Source organism: Mycetomoellerius zeteki, unplaced genomic scaffold, assembly GCF_001594055.1.
Source record: "Mycetomoellerius zeteki isolate Tzet28-1 unplaced genomic scaffold, Tzet1.0 scaffold471, whole genome shotgun sequence".
In the NCBI taxonomy this organism is placed as follows: Eukaryota; Metazoa; Arthropoda; class Insecta; order Hymenoptera; family Formicidae; genus Mycetomoellerius; species Mycetomoellerius zeteki.
Window position 1 is genome coordinate 535,665 of NW_017257470.1, and position 22,228 is coordinate 557,892.

Here is a 22,228-nt window from a genome sequence, read left to right on the forward strand (position 1 = left end):
ACATATTTAAGATTGTCAGAATTTTTTAAAATTCTGCTCTTTAGACATCAATCTCTAGACAAATTTTTTACTTGTCACTTTTATCAAAGGAGCTATAGCTCATATATATATATATATGTGTTGTATATTTAAAATATATAATCTTCTCTCTTTCTCTAAATATCCTACAAGAATTTGACAAGAGTAAAAACATTTTTATATATAAATATAGCTTTTCTGAAATAGCAGTTTTTTGTATTGCAGCTTCAGGTACAGATATTAGTTATAAAGAATTTCATATATCCAGAAAACTTTTGAAGGGAACCATGCCATGTTCTATTAGTAAATACAACATCTACCTACATTTGTCACATGTAAATATAATTTATTTAATTTTTACAACTTAAAATACACATACACATTAACTATATAAGCGTTATGTAGTAAAATTAAATCTAAGATATATGGCTTTTTATTACATTATGTATGCTTAAAAAATTAATTTTTATTTTACATTTTCTTTTATATGCAACTATATAGTCAATACAACTGTTTTGTTTTTAGAGCATTTCTTTTTAATAAAACATGTAAAATTAAATATAAGCTTATTACATGTGTAGTATTGTAACAATAATGGCAATAACACTTTTCCTTAAGTGCAACTTGAATATAAAATATATAAAAAATAAATTTTAATTAAATGTTCTTTTTTTTATAATTCAAATCTGGAAACTAATTTTCTTCTTAAAAATTAAATATTTGTGTATTAATTATTTTTGTAACTATTTAAAAGGTTACGTTTCTATTTGTTCTTATATGAAAGATAGGAACGTTTTCAAAAAAATGGCCTGTGTAGAATAGAAAGATCAAATTTAACTGCTATATTTTCAGAGTGCCAGTTTCAGAACGTGTTTATTTCGTTTGCATAAAATAGAAAATATGATTTTATATTTTTAGCTGTGAATCAGAGGACCACAAGTAGGCCACAAGTTGCACACCACTATACTATAGCATTATTATACTACGCGATATTTGTTTTAAAATGTTATTGCATGTGTATATAATTGAGATACATACGTATACATCTAATAGCGTTTTCGACCAGAGCAGGTTTGTTTATACCTGGATTCGATGGTATAATGCTCTATTATTGGTTGACATATTCTACCAATAGAAGAGCATGCAATCATTAACCCAAGTCAGTGCAAATCTATGGGCTATAAGTTTGATTTGTAGAATTTACATTCTCATTACGTATGTAAAAATAAGATTCGAAAGAGTTTCGAGTCAGTCGGTAGTTCTGCTATCCATTTCTGTAATAACTCCAGTTTCAAGAGAGAAATCATAATTGTAATTCTGATTCTCTAATCTTTCAATGAAAGACATTATTTCGCTAATTCGTAGACTGTCTATCTCCAAATCACTATTCATGTTACTTTGTAACTGTTTGCATAACTTAAATGGTACATCACTTAGATAATGTGAAGCATCAAGTTGTTGAGTCAGTTTTGGTAAATTACCAGCTGATATTGTAGGGTTCATTGCAGTTCCATCGATAAATGGGTACAATCTATTAGGATAAGGAGTATTGTGGTCACCAACATTAGGTGGCAAGGAGGTCCTTCTTTTTTCAATTATTATAAATTCATCCCCTAGATCTGTGGAAGGTCGTTCCTCTTGCTCATCCCTTTCAGGAGGTGAATCCTTGTGCTTCTTTTTGCCAAAGAGCCAAGACATTTTCTGTAAAATATTTTTACTTAAAAATTTGTTCTAATTCTTTGTTGTAAATAGATAATTGGATAATTCATTACAAAAACTTACACAGTTCGGATGACTTTAACTTCAGGATCACGACCTCGACAACATATGTCAAAGTCAAAGTCATCTGAGTTGTGTAAGTTTTTGTAAAGAATTGAACAAGTATAAATTAACCTACTGTGCAGATTAATCTATTAGAAAAAGAACGACATAAATATAAATAAAGTTCCATGCGTTGATATTTTATCAACATATAAAACTTTATTTGTAACATATTACTATAGAACTGTAAGCACTTCTGAAATATTGTCTGCAAAATCCATTTTTAATTTTTATAGGCGGGATGTCTTTTGTCAATCTCTCTCTTAAACTCTAACCTTTAAGTTTAAGGCAAAGTAAGATTCTTCTTTTTAGCAAGAGAAGGGCCCCGACTCCTATCACAGAGTCGATATGGCCAGAATTGAAATAGCTGCCCTATGCAGCAAGTAACAAAAACTAATTAAAGAGCAGATTGGCAAATGTTACTTTGCTGTTACTTTTTATAATAAATGATTTGATGACGATGTTGCAATTTTTTTATGACGGTAGCGCTAACTCTAACTAAATGCTAAGATTGCACTTAAGTTAGAAGAGTCACTTCGAAAAGTGACTCGTCGCCAATAAGCGTTACTTATTGAAAAAAAATCAATAAGTAACGCGTTAAAAATTAGAAGTTATTTTTTTCAATAACGAATGACTTTTTCAATCTGTTATAAATAATGATTGACTTTTTTAATTCTGATGTCACCATTACCGTCATAAAAAATTTACATTGTCATTACCAAGTCGTTATTACAACAATGATCAACAAAGTAATGCGTTACTTGCCAAACCTGTTAAAGAGTAATGTAAAAACTTTAGTGAAAATAGATTCGTGAGTAACGTAAAATCAAATGCGCATTTAAAGCCGATCATACTTTTCAAAAATGTAGCAATGATGCAACTCGTTGTTTGTGGTGAACTTTGGCAAAGTAAGGCTGCCTTATAAAAATTTTTTTAGTCTTCGAAAGATTGAACAAGCTCGAACTGCATAATTGTAGTGGAGAAAAATTACAAATCGTTACAAGATGTATGCGAGGGAAAACTATAACATACAGGATTTACTTACATGCAGGCAGGTTAAAAACTAAAAAGAAAGCGTTTATGATCACTTCTCACACTTGATAAATAACCCATACCATTTAGATCTGCTTTTTATTCCTGCACTAAACTGCACTAGAATTCTCTTTTTTTTCATCAAATATTAAACATATACCTGTCTCACTTTAAGTTCCAAAAGTGCATTAATTCAGCCCAGTTCAGCTCAGTTTAGCCCAGTTCAGCCACAAAGAACAGACACCATGATGTTTACTTATGTTTGCTAAGAACTATGAAGCTTAAGCTTTGTGTCCACGATGTTAGAAATCGGTTCGAGATCTCGAATCGCCTCGGACCGATTTCTAGCATTGTGGTGATTGTGGACACAAGCCTTTAGAAACTGCCACATTTACAGCGTCATTGCAGGCATTGCAGGGCTGCGTTCGGAAATATCACCTGAGTACCCCGTGTATCATCTTATCCTTGTTTAACATTGGCTGCGTTCAGCAGAACGGTTGTTTTGCAACTGTTGTAAGTTTCCTTCGCGCTAATTGGATCATACTTTTAGATCTAGAAGAATGGTCCTATCTCAGCAGACAATCATAAAACGGTTGCAAAACTGTTGGGTCTGCTGAATAGATCTAAAAGTATGATCCAATTAGCGCGAAGGAAACTTAGGCCGGAATCAGACTACGCATTGAAGATTGAGGTTGAAGATCGAAGATTGAAATTTGACCAATAAGGACAAAGAAATTTTAGCTCCTTTCATTTCGATTGGTCAAATTTGAATTTTTCAATCTTCAATCTTAATCTTCAATGCATAGTCTGATTCCGGCCTTACAACAGTTGCAAAACAAACGTTCTGCTGAACGCACCCAGTACTACACCGCTCACTGAGCGCTAAGTGAGCGCTTGCATCTTATTGGTATATTCCGTTAGAACTAAAAATATAGACCAAACAGATACAAGAGCTCACTGAGCGCTCAGTGAGTGATCGTGGTACTGAATGCATCCATTAGGCCTGTCTTCTCTCCAGAAGGAAAGAAGAGGAAGAAAGATGAACTGATGCAAAAGTTCAGCCAAAAAGAATAGGCCTATTGACTCCTTTTACACCGAGCGTTTGAAACTCGTAGTAATTTTTCTATTAAATTGTCTTAATTTCAACAATGTATTAAAAAAATGATTTACTAAATTGGTATAATATGATTAATTATTTTTATTAATTTTTTATTATTAATTTAATGTAAACATATATATGTGATGAGTTATTTAATTAATCATATTGTACTAGTTTAGTACATCATTCTTTAAATACATTGCTGAAATTAAGATAATTTAATAGAAAGTTACTTTGTCAATATCCGTGAGTGCCTTCTAACAAGCGACTCAGTACAGTGATTATCTCATCCTTGTATAACATTAGTTAAACAACAAGGATAAAACACGGGGAGAAGACTTGGATGATGTTTCCGAACGTATTGAGTATTGAGTAAGCTATATGGTGCATTCGTTTACGCAGCGGTTAGCGTAGAAGTATTATTTTAGCCTTGTTGTTCACCAAATGTTAAACAAGGATTAAATGATACTCTCTGCGCTAACCGCTGCGTAAACGAATGTAGACATAGAGAGAGAGACTTAAGAGCGGCCATTCCGGTCTTTTTGTTTTTCTTCTTAAATTTACCCTGTATAGTTTTCCGACCCACTCTTGTTTTTATGACGCTTGGGAGCTTCCTTACACTAGCGACATCATCAATTTTATAAAATGATTCCGTATCACATTATCAACATTGTTGATAAAGGGTACGGTCGAGTTACCACTTTCAAATGCTTCAAACGTTTTCATTTTCAATGTTTCTATGGAACGGTCAAGTAGCGCTACAAATGTTATCAACTAGTTAAGTTGATCGGTCTAACGCGTTCTGAAGTGTATCCAAGCATTAGCATTTATTTTCGAGGCAACCTAGAAAAAAATTTACATAAATTTTTATGAAAGTGGGAACAAAAGTTCATAAAAATGAATGATATTATAGCAATATATATTGCACAAAATTTAGAATGTACAAAATATCTGTACGATGATGACGATATAATGGACATGATAATAACCTCCGAATATGAAAAAAAAGAAAATGTATTTATAATATTGAAAATTATTCCCCGAACGGTCGTCGTATAATGTTAGATCGGATATTTTTGATGTTTTTCAACACTTTATAAGTCACACAATCCACGATCACACGATTGATTCGCAGTAGATAGTTCTTACCTAATCAAGTAACCATACACATTTCCCGCGTTTTGCGAAGATTCAAAAAACGCTTCAGCCGTACTACCTCTTCGGCTCACGGCTGTAGCATTGGAAGCGAAATAGAGGGGAAATCTGTGACGTTTCGATGACGTAATTGATGCTATTGAAGTGTTTCGAAATGCTTAAATGACCGTACCTGAAATTCTTCGAAGAGCATTCGTAGTGGCAACTCGACCGCACCCAAAGTCATAGCGTCGAAGAATTGATGTGGTGCAAATATCATATGAATCTCATCATTTAAATTGAAAATTGATGTTAAGCGTGAGTCCAGCTACTATTCTCAAACTGTAAATATAAGGATAATACGCATATATTTTATGTATACTTAGGGGCTGCGCACAATAACAGGAATAAAGAATTAGGAATAAGGAATAATTTTCAATTTATCAGAAATCGTGTATTCCGATGTATCCGATTTCTGATTATCCCTATAAGCGCATAATATTATAATATTTAATATAAAGTAATATTTTAGGTATATTCTTAGAATATTAAATATAACATTTTAATAATATTTTGCTAAAATTATATAATATCACATGATATTCTCGAAATATTAATGGAAGATTATATGTCCACTCCTGATAACATCATATGATATATATATATATATATACACGTATGCAAAAAAAAAGATATTCAGAAATCTGAAAAATCTGAAAGAGAAAAAAAATCAAGAAAGATAAAGTAAGCGGTACAACGCATTAAAACCATGAGCGAAGAAAAATATTTCCCATTAGCGCTTATTGAGAGCAGGTCAGCCGCTATATTGTAAGACGCGTGCACCGTATCATATCATAACGCAACATATCGTACGTGTTAATGATTCGCATTAAGAGTGCGTATCTCGCAATCCTACAAAGTTATCCGATTGCGAACATGGAGTAACTCAGAATCGCCGGCTGCGACTGACTGGCCACTGACCAGCCGGCCACCGAAGAATAACATTTGTTTGAAATCGTAACGGTGTTTACAGCCGTGTAGAATACCGCAAACTGCTATGTCTGTCAAAGCTACGTTATGTATGCATCACGGCGATTGACTGTGAATTAGCCCGATTTCGGTGATATTGTGTGTAGTACATAGATATATGTACATTCTAAGGTTTGAGGAGCTAAAACTGAAGATTAATCGAAGAGAAGGATTGTGTGAGATAAACGTGAATCAGGTGGTAAATAATACCGCACGAAAATTTTTTGTAGGAGAAATTAATAGGTTCAATTATTATAGTACCGCACATACAGTACCGAAAGATTACGGTAATGTTGCGGAAATCTTTCTTTGCAAGATTGTAACATTGCAGAAAACGATAAAATGTCCATCTTTGAAATATTGCAGCAACATTAAAATGTATACTTAAAAAATTCTAAAATTAATTAATCCAGTTTTTTGTTAAAATAAGTAGTAACATTATATTTTATATAATACACACGAAAAATATATGATTAAAAAATGTTTCGGTAAAATTTTAGAAAATTGGCGACCTCGCCGATTTCAATGGCCTTGACATATATTGTTGACCTCCAACAGGTTTTAGTCATCCCTCATTATCCATTAAAAAGTTTTTTTTTCCACGTGATTTTCCCCATGAAGCGAGGTCCATCCCACTTCTTCCTCTGCCTAAGGGCAAACGACTTTTCATGTAAAGCGAGGTCCATCCCACTTCTCCCTCTGCCTAAGGGCAAACGACTTTTCACACAAAATGAGGTCCACCTTTCTTCCCCCTTACTTAGGGGCGCGCGACTTTCCATGCGAAAGCGAGGTCCACCCCCAACTCCCCCCAAAATGCCAATGAGTACCAAATTATTATTATTATAATTCTGTCGAGATTGCATTTTAAAAAGTCCGAAAAATCAATTCAGCGCGCAATTTTCATGATGACATCCCAGATAACATGCATGTTGCATAAGATATCTAAAAAAAGACGTCTTTTAGACATAAGATATCTAAAAGACGTTTTAGATATCTTATGCAACATAAATATTATCTAGGATACGTAGTATCAAATTATTTAAGCACTTAAGATCCAGCTTCGACCATTAAAGGCTTTTTCCTTCCTATTGGTTGTTTATACAAATTGATTAAAACATATTTTAGTTTAAAATATCAATGCCAGGACCGAAGCGTTTTCGCTTTTCCGTTCGATTGAAGAAACGATACGAAGAAGAAGAAGAAGAAGACGAGGAGAAGGAGGAAACTCGGAAGACTGAGAGTCCAAGACCCTGACGAAGAGAAGGTGGGAGGACCGGCGGCCCCATCTTGGCTGCTTTTCCGTTCCTCCTGTTGCTCCCGCGCCAAAAGTCAGACCGACGGGGGTCCGTTCAGTCTCGTTTCAGTTATCCTCACGCACGCGTAAACGCGATACGTCGCGGAGAAGACTGCCGCTAGTGCACGCTTGTTCACATCTTCTTCGTACCGCTGTCACGCAATCACCCTTCCGTGCACAAAGCTAACGATCGCGCTCGTTATCGGCGATGATATATATGCGTACGCCGCAGGTGAAGCGGAGAATCGATTCGATCTGGCGAAGCTACGTGATCAGCAAAGCGGAAATAATGCACGGAAGTCGTGTGACGATTCTTATTCTGTGCACGATGATGAATTGTCTGGTGAGTTCGTATTGTCTCCACGAATGTCTCCTGGATTTAGTATTTATTAGGGTTGCTAGGTTGTTCTCCCCCTCGCTGCAAACGAAAGTGAGCGCCGAAACGTTTTGCTCGCACGCTCTATTTGAGAGCTTTACTTGACATATGAAGTATGCTTCGCTCAGCATATTTTTAACGCAATAGTGTATCTTACATGTAACATGACGCCACAATTACATTGTGTGGATTCTGCAGGACATCAAGATAGCCTAATGTGTTATGGTCTAAGCACAAGAATTGTCGTAATACTTACTTATTGTTAGACTTAAGTTATAGATGTAAGCAATGTTGATATGAATAATATACTCGTATTAATGAAACCAATGGCACCATTTTTTGTCATCTTTAAAGTCATAAAACTTTTGTTTAAATTATTTACAGATTTTCATATGTTTATCAGCATCATTAAGATCTTTCTAAGATGCCTATGAGCATCAAATTATTAAATTGCCAGACAATTTAATTTGTGATAGTAACAGTAGTTCTGTCGATTTCAAGTTCGAAAAACCAATTCTGCGCGCAATTTGGCAGGATTTGATATATAGTATATAGATTTTTTTACACTGAATTATTTAAGTATTAAAGATCCAATTTCGACCGTTATGAGCTTTATTTCCTATTTGTTGCATAAAACTTTTGTGCAAAACTATTTTTCGATATGTTTTGGTTTTCGAGAAAAATTAATGCACTTAAAATAACTCACTCTGTATCGCGTATCAATGCAAGTTGTACCATTTTATAAATATCTCATTTCACTTCTCGTAATTCCACATATGATGTTTCCTGTCATAAAGTTCGAATTAATAAATATCATGATTAAATTATGACATATTAGAAAAAAGGCCTTTATTTTGTTCGAAAACTAAGTAAAATTTTTTCTTTGAGCAATGTGTTACTTCTTAAATATCTTCAATGTATAGAATGTGATCTATAAGATTTTGAGACAAAAATTATATAAATTAATAAAAACATTTCATAAAAATATTTTAATTATTTTTTTATTCAAAATAGGATTTTTACAATTAATATATTTCGAATATCGTTTTTCTCTCGTTTTCAATCTTTGTATCTCAAGTAGCACACAGCGCCAACACAGCGTTAACAAAGCGCTAAAAAAATGCATATAAGTGCTTTATTAGCGCTTTGCAGGCGCCAAGTGTACTACTTGGGATCACAGTTAAGTACTCCTTCTTTGTAATCATCTTCAATTAGTAAGTCACATCCGTTATAGCTTGAATTTCTGTCGAATCTTTAGTCTTTTAACTGCAATTTTTCAATTTTGGAAATATGAAATTGTCGGAAGAGACAAGTTGGGTGTAGAACGATAAAACATTTCTTTAAGTCATTCGATGATATTCTAGAAATTTAAGACTTACGATCGATCAATTATTCTTTATTTTATATAATTTTTGTCTTTAAAATTTATGCACTGCATTCTGTACAAATACAAGTCACTTTGCATTTAGAACGACAATCGCTCATTGAGCATTCAATGAGCTCTTTCATCTGATTGACATAATCCGTTAGATCCTAAAATATAAATCAATTAGAATATTAGATTAGTATGCTCTGGAGAGTGAATTAGATGCGCAGATCACGTGACCGTACATATAGAAAAAGGATACCAATAGGTCATGTGATGTTGATTCAAGATATCATATGTCTCTCTGTGATTGGTTCAAGATATCGTATATCTATCGTATATCTATCGTATATCTGTTGATTGGATGCGTAGACTGGCATGGGTCTTATTTTGAGCATGCATATATTTTTGGCAAATTTTTTGCAATAGTTAAACAGACAGATTTAGCAATCTATATAATGTAGTATATAGAAGTCTGTGGTTCTTTGACGGGTTAAATGACATTTACTGACATCATTCTGTGACATCATTATAAGGTAATATTTTGGATAGCTGCTTCTCGATTAATCAAGTAAGTTGTAGTATAATATTTGCACGTTTTTTTTCATGGATATAATTATCATGTGTGATCGATCCTTCAATTTGTTTACTATACGATGTCATGTTCCCTTCTCGTAACAATTTTCTCACTCGCTCACGATGAGCGAGAGCTTAAACAACTTGTTATTACCATTTTTGTGCTGATCCATTAGTGTAAATGCACGTATACAGGATGTCAAACCCTTGTAAACTCTTGTTATTTATGCACATCCTGCGTAATAAATAGACGCGTTGAAATCTTCTTTAAGTACCAATAATTCTATATTCTTCAATGAGTTCAATATTTTTTATTCTAGATAAATTAAAATTCCATTAATGTCAACTATGACATTAAAATTCTATTAATGTTTAGATACGAACTATGAGGCTTTCTAAGCGATTGAATTTGTCAAAAATCCTTGCTTATCAACTACAGGTTCCGTAGTTAGAAACCCGTCGGTCTTCCGGCAGGACTACGTTCGTTTATACGCATGTAGAATCATAATTCTTACATGACCTCGTGGGTCGTTGGACTCTGATACGTCAACCGGTGCGTCGCGTCGTCGACGTGTCATCCGTTGAATATGCGAGTCGTGTTAAAGAGGAATGCATTCCGGGCCATAGAGTCCCTATCTGAATTATCACCTGAGTTCATTTTCTAGCGGGAAGTAAATATTTTACTTTAAACATACCTACGTGTTAAGTGTATGAGCAAGGCGCAGTATTATTACTCCCATGTTTAACCTGCTTTAATAAAACTCTTATGTTTTAATGGTTGCGAATAGCAGGCTGAGCACCGCCTCTTCTTACGTATCATCTCACGTTACGGTATCGCACCTTTTACACTGCATACCTTTTTTCCACAAGAAATGAATGTATTATAGGAATTTATTTGGACTGAATTGATTTTTGATACGCTATTATTTGCTTAATTAATTAATACATATATTTTTGCAATGACAGCTTAATATAATTTTTTTATTGACAATATTAAATACAGTATCTTTTAAGATCGTAATGTGAATCTTTTTCGGTCTTGAAATTCAAATCATAAAGAGGACTAAAGTAGAAATATAACTTATTAAATTGACAAGCAATTTAATAATTTTTTAATGTTAGTAAGCATCTTTATTAATAATCTAACGTTAATGAACATGTTAATCTGCGAATAATTTATTGCTTCAGTCAGATTCGAACCTGGATCTCCCGTATTCTGTGCATACGTTTTCATCATTCGATTACCGAGGTTTCGACAATATTTGTCGCAATAACCAATAACTAGTAAAGAAACGTCGTTCTTTTAAGGAAATGTGTGTATAAAGAAATACAATTTGAAATAGAATCGATAAGAATAAATCTAATTAAATGAGAGAAGTCCTATAAATTCACACAGAAATATTTAAGCATTACAATAAGATTCACTTTGACCGAAAAATATATGATTTCTCTCAGTTAATTTTTAGACTCTTATTTGCATCGGTCTATTTCAAATTGTAATTGTTTATTCATACTTTCAGATACGTTCTACAATTTAAGATTAAAGATCTTGAAAATAATTCTTTATTCTTGCGCAACTTCTCGACGTTGTTGAACAAAATTATTCTACGATATTCAATAGTCGACCTTGAATTTTATTAGCTTTCCTATAGATCCACTCATGCTAGCAAGAACAGATCTATTGTTTTCGTGGACAAGGGTAGGAGGGAAGAGGAGAAGGGCTGGAGAAAATAGATCGACCACGACCACGAGGGCCAATTTGCAGGCAAACAGAACTCGGAGAGTTCTCCGCCTCCTCCTAGTTCTACGCAGCGGTAGTTGCAATCCCGTCTGCAACGATGCGGCTGAATATGCGGCTCGTTTCTTTCCTTTCGTTGCATTATGCAGGGTACCTTCACCTTTCGAGTCTTTCTTGCTACTGTCGCATCTGTTATTGTGAGCGACTTCATTTTACATTCAAAAGTGAGTGATTTTACCGATATCGATGCTATCTTATATAGGCTATCCTCAAAAGTGAATACAGAAAATGTAGGTAGGAGGAGTCTAATCAAATTTATTTTCAAATTTTTATAACATTTTCTTAGCAAAGATTTGATCAGAAGTTGTCTTTCTTTATAACATTAATGATGAGATTAAAATTTTATATTAAGATAAATTCTGTTTATCTCTGTAAAAATTAAATTTGCAAAGAACTGCAATATTTTAATTGTTTATAATTCAGGAATTGTTACTATCTTTTATCATTTCTTTACGAATGAAAAAACCAGGTGTAAATTTGTTAAACAATCTGTATATTAAAATAAGAAATGGGGATCTTACTTTAAGATTTTGTATTTATTTTTTATTATAATTAATTTTTTCCTACTTATATTTATTTTCCAAGCTTGTAAGACATTCTGTACGCAGTTAAAAAATTATCTTCACAGAAACAAATATATAATTATAATAAATAACAAGAAAAGTATTCCAACTATTTGGAATACTTTTCTTATTAGTTACGTGTTTGTTTCTGCATACGAAAAAGATTGACAAGAATACGAATGAACGATTAGAGCAAGAAAATTTACCTCAAGAAGATTGTGGATGCAGGTAATGATAATTAAGAGTACCACGAGTCGAGCAAGTCATCTTCAGTTTTTACGACTTTTCTTCCCGACGAGTTTTTCTCAAGTGTAAACTTTTTTCCCTACTTCACCCCTGCTTTATCCCAAGTACACTTTATGCTACGCACATATGAAACGCGATTCCCATGTACGGCGAGAATAGATAGCCAAGGAAACGCTCGAGTTACCAATACATACGTGTTGGAAACCGGGTACCGGTATCCCATGAGATAATTGCGACGGTCTGATGCTTCCATGCATCACAGTGCGCGAATAGCATTGCTATACCTTGTAATCGACGCCCGACAATTATTCTCGTGGAAACGATTTGATTTTTCGATGCATTTTTTGACCTGATGAGAGCACGCTAATACCGTGAGATGCGCGTTACATCAGGAAATCGACGTTTCCGGGGCATGCAATTATCTCTGAAATCAATAGTCAATTCACCTAGTTAGTTGCTTAATGACACACCGTACTATTCGTTTTAAGAAGAAATGATTTTTGAAGATTTTCAGGAAACACGATAGTGTCTCGCGCTAAGAGTACGCGCAGCGATATGTAGCGCGAGATCGGCCGTATTATCTTTATGCGATTCGACGAATTTTTTATATATGACCGTAAACTGTAATTTCTTGTTGCCGCGCAATAAAACGATTTGGATGGTCAGTCTTGAGAATGTTATTTAAATTTCGAATATTATATAAACTTAATCGAGAAATATTTAATATTTAGAAGTTAAATTTCAAAGATATACGTAAATATTCTATATATATATCTAACGAAAAATAAATTAAAAACAGTTTTATTGAAAAATAATATTTACTTTTATAACAATAACAATTTTGTTAGTTTTTCCTTTAAATTTTATTACCTTTTCCAAGAAAATACAATAAATTGAGGGTGTTTATGACCAAGGCAATATTAATTGAAATAAAGACAAGCTGTTGATAAGGTAATAAATATTTATTAGTTTTTGCAGCGAAAGATTCATCTGCGATTGATAACGTCTATAGACGATATAAACATGGAAATAACTGGTATATATCCTGTATAAATTAAAAGAGCACGTGTGTAGTGTGCGTTTCCAAAGTCGTTCGACTCCGATTCCGCGCAAAGATCATGATCATTGTGTTTATATTATTCAAAATAACGTTATCGTGTGCGGGCTTTGAAACGTATTTCGTATGTTGCCAACCGTGAAATTGTTGGCGTGACAGCGACGACACGTACTCGTAAATCCTACCATTCAGGACGCACATATCTCTTGATCGCGTGTCTCGTTCAGTCTCGTTGCAGCTGCGACAAAATTTACGGCTGCATTAAGAGCGCCACGTAATTATGCCGCAACAATAATTACGTCGAATTATTTCGATCCGAAAGATTGATCCATGGCCTAAAAAAGTGTTAGTATATAGTATGTTTAAAGGCAAAATTAGTATAAAACATGAATTTCATATTTTTATTAATAAAATGATATTTTGCATTCAAATTAAATAATTCAAGTTAATAATTATATTATAATCGTAATTTTGTTAGTCGTTGGCATCATCTTAAACAATTCCAAATCACTAAAAAAAATCTGAAACTTTAATTCGATCCAATAAAGGAAATCGTCCGCGGCTGTTTCAAATTTTATGCAAATATAAACCATTAAACCTCGAAATCACTACTCATTATTGCGAAATTTGTACGTGTTACACTATTGTCATCATTCCACAAGTTTTTTCTTTAACAAGGAAAAAATCCCCTCCCAGAACTATGTTCAGATTCTCACCCAAATGCCTCTCATTATGTTATTTTTGTTAAACAATAGGTGAACGAGGATAAAATGATATCTATATCTCGATTCTGTAACTTTTAACGACAATACATAATAAATGCAATTGCGATTTTAAGTATATTTCAAATATCCTTTTTACACGTCAACTTTTTAGATTATTCCTCTTAAAATAAAATTTTTAGATTATTCTCCGAAGGTTTATGCGTTCCTCCATCCTTCGGGGTCGTAGCTGAAGCGCGAATGGAATTTCCGCGTGGGAACCGACTCTACAGATCGCGATCGTCTTCGACGTGCTCCTCCTCGGAACGACTGTAGTTGCTCTATTCTGCGTTTAAATTGGCTCGGTTCGTTAAGCGTAATTAAGAGCCAGCTGGAGGCGCTTGCGTTGAATATAAAATTTCATCTTGCCACCCTTGAGTGCAGCGCTACGCACGCTAAACTCGTACTCTGCATTTCCACATACACGCGGCGTTGCGTGCAACGGCCGATTAACTGTCTCTTTCTCTTGAAGGCATGGATTAATTTCTTTGATCCCACATATGAGTGATTACATTCGCGTGTGCCCTTATACATGTAGTTGTTAATTGTTCGGAGATGAAGTGTACACGCTTTGCAATCGCGTGTTTTGTAAGGAAAGCAACAGATAGCAGAATGGATTGATAAATAATGAGCTCTCATGCTTCGCAATGACCAAGCATGACGCTTGGCGAACGCAGATATGACTCTATTTCGATTTTTCTCAAGAAGATGGCGAATGTCATCGACGTAGAAATAAACGCGTCCATTCAGGAAAGCACGTTCATTAATTATTCATCAACAGATGATCTTATCCGCTCGATGAATCTGTCGTTCCGCTCGAGTGACACGTTTACGGATTATCGTTAAATGTAAGACGACGGCTCATATATGATTCAGGATGCACGACAATTTTGTCTCTTCGACTTACACGTGAGATGCGTACGTAATTGAAAACCGCTTGTCGCGCATAATACAACGCAAAAATTATCCCGTAAATGGACAACAAATCGGTCGATAAATTGGAAATGTTTTCGGGTTTACGGTATCTACGCATTGTACGTTTTTTAAATAGGAAGATTAAAAATAATCAAGTCTGTGTCTCCAAAAATTCGTTGTATCTTAAAACTATATGCTTATATAATTGTTTCTAAAAAAATTTTTGAAGAACTCCTTACTTTATATATATCTGCAGGATAGAGCGGCAATGTCCAATTCTTTTATATAGCAATCGGTGTATTGGGGTCGTTAATCCTTAGTGGCACGGTTACGTTAGGCACGACGGGAATTGCAATAAAATCTTACGATTATATGTTCAAGCATTACTCGTCGGTAAGATTTGCCGATTTTCTTTCGAATAATATTGCGTACGTCATCTAACTTGAGGCGCACGGTACGCTAACGGTGTATACGCGTGCAACGGATGCCGTGTCACCTTGCGGTGCTTAAATCGTGCAGTCGTGAATCTGCTGCGAGTATACGCGCGATTCTATTTTCATTTCCACTTCCACCGTGAGTACTAACAATGGGATGAATTGTCGACTTAACCGATGCTCAGTGTTTCTCGCGGTCACAGTCGACGAATTTCCGTATTTCTATGAAAGATATGAGAAACAAGAAAAAAAATATATTACGAAACTTTATTTTTAAAAACTATATATATATGTATATAAATGGTGTACTGGATCCCTTAAATATCTTGAAATGTAAGCATTTTCAAGAAAAATACTTCATACGAAAATTCTATAAGGTTTAAAATGATCTATTTATTAATTTTATCAGTTTAACCTTGGGTGGCGTCATCAAGATCAGGTCAAATTGATTTTTTAAAATGAAACACCCTATTTTTTATTTTAGAATCTAATAACTGGTGTCAAGCTTTTCACCACTTCAGCCGTTTGCGCGGTTAATTTAAAAATGGACTGAAAATGATGAAAAATTGTTATAAGAACATATTCTATATTGTTTCTTATTATTTTATGTATAAATATTGTAATATCTGGTATATATAAATAATATCCAAACGCAAACTTTATAGAACTAAATACAAGCGACAAAAAAGAGATAATAAGTATAATCTACAACGAAATCGACATGTGCAATTAAATCATCAATTTTGATGTAATGAAGGAAAGGATGTAATGATGTAATGAAGAAACTTAAATTTATTCCTTCTTTTTTTAATATGAAAAGTAATTGAAGATTAAAAATTTTAAGTTAAAGTTTTTAATAACAAACTGAATAAAATTTATTAGATATTAAATTTAAAATATTAATATAATTTATATTCTAAATATTGAATTTATTAATTATTCATAATTATTATTAATATACTAAAATTTTCTTTTTTCTTCTAGAATTTTAATAGGCATTTAATTAATACATAGGCATATAGAGTGTAAAAAATTTAGCTCATTTGCAAGTCTTCGATTAAAGTCTAAAAAAAGTTCTTGTCTAGCTTCTGTAAAACTGGGTCACTAAAAGGGAGAGCAGATATCATCTTCAACTTTCTTATAGAGATTGGCCTCATCCTCACCCACTTCGACGAGCGTGAAGCTCGGTGACGACTGCAACCAAGATCGGGAGTGTGAGATCGGCATCGCTAATAGCCATTGTCACTTGGGTTATTGCCGGTGTCAGCCTTTCTTCGCTGGCTACAATGGAACCCATTGTCTCGAATGTAAGTTCGTCCAAGTACTCTTTTATCTCCTCCAACTACAGTTAGTTCTCTTCTATCCATCTGTTGGCCGAAATCAATGTTCTTAAACGTTCGCTTTACAGTATAAAAATTTCGAAGACTTTGCCCAGAATATAGATATGGGGGGTATCACAGAAGAAGTTAAAAAATGCTTATGTTAGAAATGTTTTGTTGTTATTTTAAAAAAGAAGGCGCTGTTTCATAGTGTAAGATTTGTTGCTTGTAATGTTGTAGCAACTCTACTGGGTAACGATTGTCTCGTGAAGGAACAATGCTCTTTAAAAGTGGCGAACAGCAGCTGTCTCGAGAGTGTATGCAGATGCGAGGAGGGACACTTACAATTTCGCAGACATACTTGTCTAGGACGTAAGTACATTTTGATTGACGTACCTTAATAAAGAATGTTAGATTACGTGTTGCAAAATTATGTAAATCAATAAAAACCTAAGTACATATCTTTTGTATTTCTATTGGAAGATCTTTCTATTCCAATTCAAATGATAGTAGCTTCAATTATTTTTTAAAAAATAATTATATTGCATTATACGAAATTGCATTACTTTATTCAACTCAAGTGATATACATATATCATTTGTATAAAAGACTTGACATTAACACCGGGACACTACCGTATTTCCTGGTCAACGAAAACGAAAATCTTATTGAATTAAAATACTTGAAGTCCATATCTGAATTCAAGCTGTAAAATGCAGAATTGAAGTAAGCTCTCCACGCTGAAGAGAAGAAGAGAAAAGATGAACTGTGCAAGAAGTTCGGTTAAGAAGAACAAACCTACTTAATCGGTATATTAATACACGCTAATGCATCTATAAGCACCGTATATATAAATAAGTAACCTGTTCGTGTTCCTTGACTTTACCGTTGGTAGCTCTCACGTGACATTAAGGCGATCATTAGCGACGTCGAACAACACACATCAGGGAAAGATCGATGATGGAAAGGATGAATAGCCAAGCAAAGCGTATAACTACGCGAGTATCCTGCGCAGAAAATTCTAATTTATGTGAGCTTCTTCTCGGCTCACCGAACGCGATACGCACATTAAGTTAGCATACCTTGGAAATGCATTCTGGAGATCCGTGTACTCTCTTTCGTTTTCTCTTGATTTATCGAGAGTTTCGATCGCTGACAGACGCTTACTGCGCCATTTTCAATGCCGGGATCACCACGACTTCTTGCACTAACGATCTCAGCTATTTATTGTCGTCATAAAAGTATAACAGAATATCGAAGATACCGTCGCGAATAGAATCGTCTTATATAGAAGAAACAATAATACGCGTTTATTTATTGACAGAAATTTTATATTTGAAATACAATTATGCAATATTTTCTCAAAAATATTCAAGTATAAAGTATGTATGAATAAGACGTATGTATGAATAATGCTTCTAATATCGGTGTGCTTTAAAAAGAAAAGATTATGAAATAACTATAAAAAAAATTTTATAAGCAGACTTTTGGTGTGCCTATGGACTCTCCATCGTCCCCGATTGTGATGGATATTATATTATTAAAGATTACACGCATAGTTTGCTCTGGATCTGTTAATAGGCAAAAAGTTTTATTTCTGTAGATGTAACAATAATTGTATCTTCAAACTAGATTGAGTCGCAATGTACGCAAGTTCTTAAATTTAGAAACAAATCTAATTTGCAGCGGCTAAACTCGGTGAGGTATGTTACGAGCACGCTCATTGCCGTCTCTGGGATCCCGAATCTCATTGCGATTTTCTCATTCCGGATTTATTCGGTCGCTGCCAATGTACCGCTCCGATGCGTCGCGAAGGTGACGTATGTCGACTTGATAGTCTCGTGAGACCTGCACCGTTTCCGGAGCATCTGCCTCCTACTCAGGAGCCGATAGTAGAGGACGTCACTGAGATCGAACGCAATAAGGAAATTATCACCGAAGGACAAAAAAGCGAAGGAGAACAAGATACAGGTATGCCTAATTTAAAGTCTGGACTGAGTCATCATATGATAACGGATATCATTTAGGACCGTTACGTTATAAAATTTATAATTAATGTTATTATAGTTCTTCTATATAAAAGATGCATGAAGTAAGAGATACATACGTGAAAATTAATACTGCACTTTTGTATCGTAAATAATTTTTTCATATGTGAGTCAAATAAATATTAATATGTCAAAATTAATGATCACGTAAAAAGAGTGTGTACGCGAGAAAATGTTTTCCATCCAATTCATTCTAATCACTGTCAGTCCGTCTTATGTTAATTTCTTTCATATCTATTTATATAGTTACATTTATTTCATATCTATTTTTTCACTAGAAATCGTTCTATTGTAAACAAAAATTAATTATACAGTTCATTAATTATATATATTTTATCTTCATATAATGTAATGTAGTAAAAAACTTGTATTTTCTTATACAAAAATAGAGTTTTGAAATTATCATTAACTGTTTTAGAATCAATAGATTTTTTACAAATAAGTTTTTTTGAGATCCTTTTTCAGTAATGAAATACTTGGTTAATTGCATTTATTTCATATCTATTTTTTCACTAGGAGTCGTTCTATTGAAAACAAAAATTAATTATACAGTTTCATTAATTATATATATTTAATCTTCATATAATGTAATGTAGTAAAAAACTTGTATTTTCTTATACAAAAATAGAGTTTTGAGATTATCATATAATTGGGACTGTATTCTAAACTTTGTACTTCATTGAATGTGTGAATTTGTAACGAGTTAACACGTGATACCTTCATTTAACACTAGTCATTTAACATTCCCATGGAATAATCCGTGGACGCATACGTCGTACAGGAATTGTATCAGGCTGCATCATCGCTTCTCTAAGTTTCACGCGCCTTTTATCCGATAATCAGCTTTTCCGTGTGTATACGGATGCAACGGGAATTCGCGAGACCGAACGGTGTTGTATTCCGGCCTCGAACAGATTAACGAAATGAGGCATTCGTACTCTTAATTAGCACGATCATTTATAAAACGCAGTTTTTTACGAACACGTAAAAAGAAATCCTTTACGTATACTGAATCACAAGCGATTATCACATGCGAAATCTTATTACTCTCCATTATCACTTTCACAGGTTTTTTAATACGTAATGGATAATGAATGTGATTATTAGCTGATATTATTAGCTATGATTATAAACGAACATTTTAAATATTTTCTTTTTTTTTTTTTGGATAGGCGTTCAGATATCTTGGTTAAAGAACGCATCGATGCTTCTATCGACGGAACCTCCTAGTCAATTAATACCGGTAAATTTGGTGACAAGACCGTCATCGAATTTAAGACCTGGATCCAACAATCGTCCCGGACCAAACGAGCGTCCGGATGATGATGATGATACTGTCATTATCGATGCGGAAGTTACCGAAATCGCTTATGTTACGACGACCTCGACAACTTCTGGTAAGCGAGAAACTCAATATTCTTATATTAAAAAAAATATTTTTTAGTAATAAAACACTGAGAGAGATGAGTTTGTTATTAGAACAAAAAGTGATAACAAATGTGATGATTTGATAAGAAAACGAATTGATAAGTTATTATTACGAATTGTTTCTCATTATTCGTCTGTGTAACAAATAATACACGATTTATACGCTACAAATCATGTTTGCTAAATCGTTGTTTGTACCTTTTGCAAATAATCAGTATTGCTAGCAAATAAAAATCTATTCAGCTGTTTCGAACGAAGGCAGAAAGGAGATTTCAACGATTACGATTTTTAACAAAAAAGAAATATAAGTCCAGCAATATACGAGTAACAGGAGGACAATCACTATAATTTATTACAAAAAAAGAAAAACTTGTTAACACTAGTTTTGAACAATTTCAGAAAGTTTAGATCGACAGCTTAAGTAGTACACAGCGTTTACAAAGCGTTAACAAAGCGCTATAAAAGCGCATATAATCGCTTTTTTAGCGCTTTATAAGCGCTGTTGTGCTACTTGGGAGAGCGCAGAGCACAACGGCACACCTCTCGCGGCGACGATTTTCTCACACACAACAATGACTCGTCTAGATCCCCAGTTTTATATTACGGAGGTTTAGAGCGTTCTAGAAACTTGACGGTGACCGGAGGATCCGTTTGCATTATTTTTCTAGAACGGTACAAAACCGAGTTTTGTTTTACGGACGTTCATGGCGGTCGCTACTTTGCGTCCCATGATTCGCGGCTTGGCCTTTCGTGGAACTAATTGATTGGTGCTCGCGGGGCTGCGCTGATCTCGTCGGCTGCGCCGCGCCAGTTTTGAATCTCGAGATGTACATACACGATGGATATTCGATAATTTCGACAATCAATTTTTATCATATTGGTTTTCAATATCAGCCGGAACATGGTTGCTTCTGTTATGGAATAGCAGACTAGCATCAGTCTCCATGACAGAAGAATCTTGTATTCGTTTTTAGTGCCGACATTCGTTGTCACTATATCTACAAATTATTTGTGGCAACTACTGATTGTTCGTTAAATTAACAAAATCTTTTTTCTCAGTGAGCGAAAAATTAAACAAAAATCACACTAGCCGTATTTAAAGCGTTCAAAATTGGTGGATTAAAGTGTCGCAATCTTGATTCTCGCTTGTTACCATAATTCAATCTGACTTTTTCTGTCTTTCAGCGCCAATAAAGACAGACCGTCATGAGAGTACGATAATGACGGCAATCAGCTTGGGGCTGCCGTGCGTTGCCGATTTGGAATGCCGTATGGCTGATCAAATGTCACGATGCATCGGCGGCGTATGCGATTGCAGTTTTTCGACGAACAGCAGTTGCAACGCGCGGCGGACTGGCTGTGCACCGGGCACGTTTCAGTGCCGGTCATCCGGAAGCTGTATCAGCTGGTTCTTCGTCTGCGATGGCCGCACCGATTGCGCAGACGGTTCTGATGAAGAGTGTACCGGTCTTCGTTGCCCGACGCAAGCATTCAGATGTAACGACAGTAACGTCTGTATATCAAGATCCGGACTATGCGACGGCAATCGCGATTGTCCTCGTGGCGAGGATGAGATTGGTTGCAACAATCGGCGAAGTTGGTATTTCCGTCTTTTTCGCATATTTTTTAAAATATTTATAAATAATATAAAAATTGAAACATTTTTTGTGATATATAATTCCAAGCCAAAAGTTTGGGAACACTTTTTAAAGTTGAAATTTGAATTATTTAAATATCTATAACAATAAGTGTTTTAACAATAATTCTTTATGTTTAATAACTATTATTGGAGTGTAGGTACTTGTACAGAAGATGAAGAAACATGATTATTTATACTTTCGAAGGAAGTTCTTCAGCCTTTTCACATAATAATAAGGATTTGATCAAATATTGAGAATAAATTTGTAATTAATA

The 22,228-nt window shown here is 34.3% G+C and overlaps 2 protein-coding genes across 5 annotated transcripts in view; one reads left to right on the top strand and one right to left on the bottom strand.

Moving 5' to 3' along the window:
• Positions 1-710: 710 nt before the first annotated feature.
• On the bottom strand, positions 711-3,248 carry LOC108727208 (uncharacterized). Of its 4 annotated transcripts, none has more exons than XM_018455226.1 (2): positions 3,032-3,248; positions 711-1,719 (listed from the first exon to the last, which is right to left on the bottom strand). In XM_018455226.1, the coding sequence occupies exon 2, from the start codon at positions 1,714-1,716 to the stop codon at positions 1,267-1,269; it is 450 nt and encodes a 149-aa protein (XP_018310728.1). In that variant the 5' UTR covers positions 1,717-1,719; positions 3,032-3,248; the 3' UTR covers positions 711-1,266. The 4 variants fall into 4 exon arrangements, with proteins under 4 accessions (XP_018310728.1, XP_018310727.1, XP_018310729.1 ...); XM_018455225.1 differs by lacking the exon at positions 3,032-3,248 and adding an exon at positions 2,955-2,976; XM_018455227.1 differs by lacking the exon at positions 3,032-3,248 and adding an exon at positions 2,885-2,958.
• Positions 3,249-7,516: 4,268 nt separating this feature from the next.
• The window catches only part of ImpE1 (Ecdysone-inducible gene E1), a 19,145-nt gene continuing 4,433 nt past the window's right edge, over positions 7,517-22,228 (top strand). Inside the window, exons 1-6 of the mRNA XM_018455219.1 lie at positions 7,517-7,770; positions 16,664-16,826; positions 17,079-17,210; positions 18,525-18,809; positions 20,059-20,283; positions 21,500-21,910. Coding sequence (XP_018310721.1) covers positions 7,636-7,770; positions 16,664-16,826; positions 17,079-17,210; positions 18,525-18,809; positions 20,059-20,283; positions 21,500-21,910 — 1,351 coding nt within the window. The 5' untranslated portion in view covers positions 7,517-7,635. The remainder of the gene's footprint in view (positions 7,771-16,663; positions 16,827-17,078; positions 17,211-18,524; positions 18,810-20,058; positions 20,284-21,499; positions 21,911-22,228) is intronic.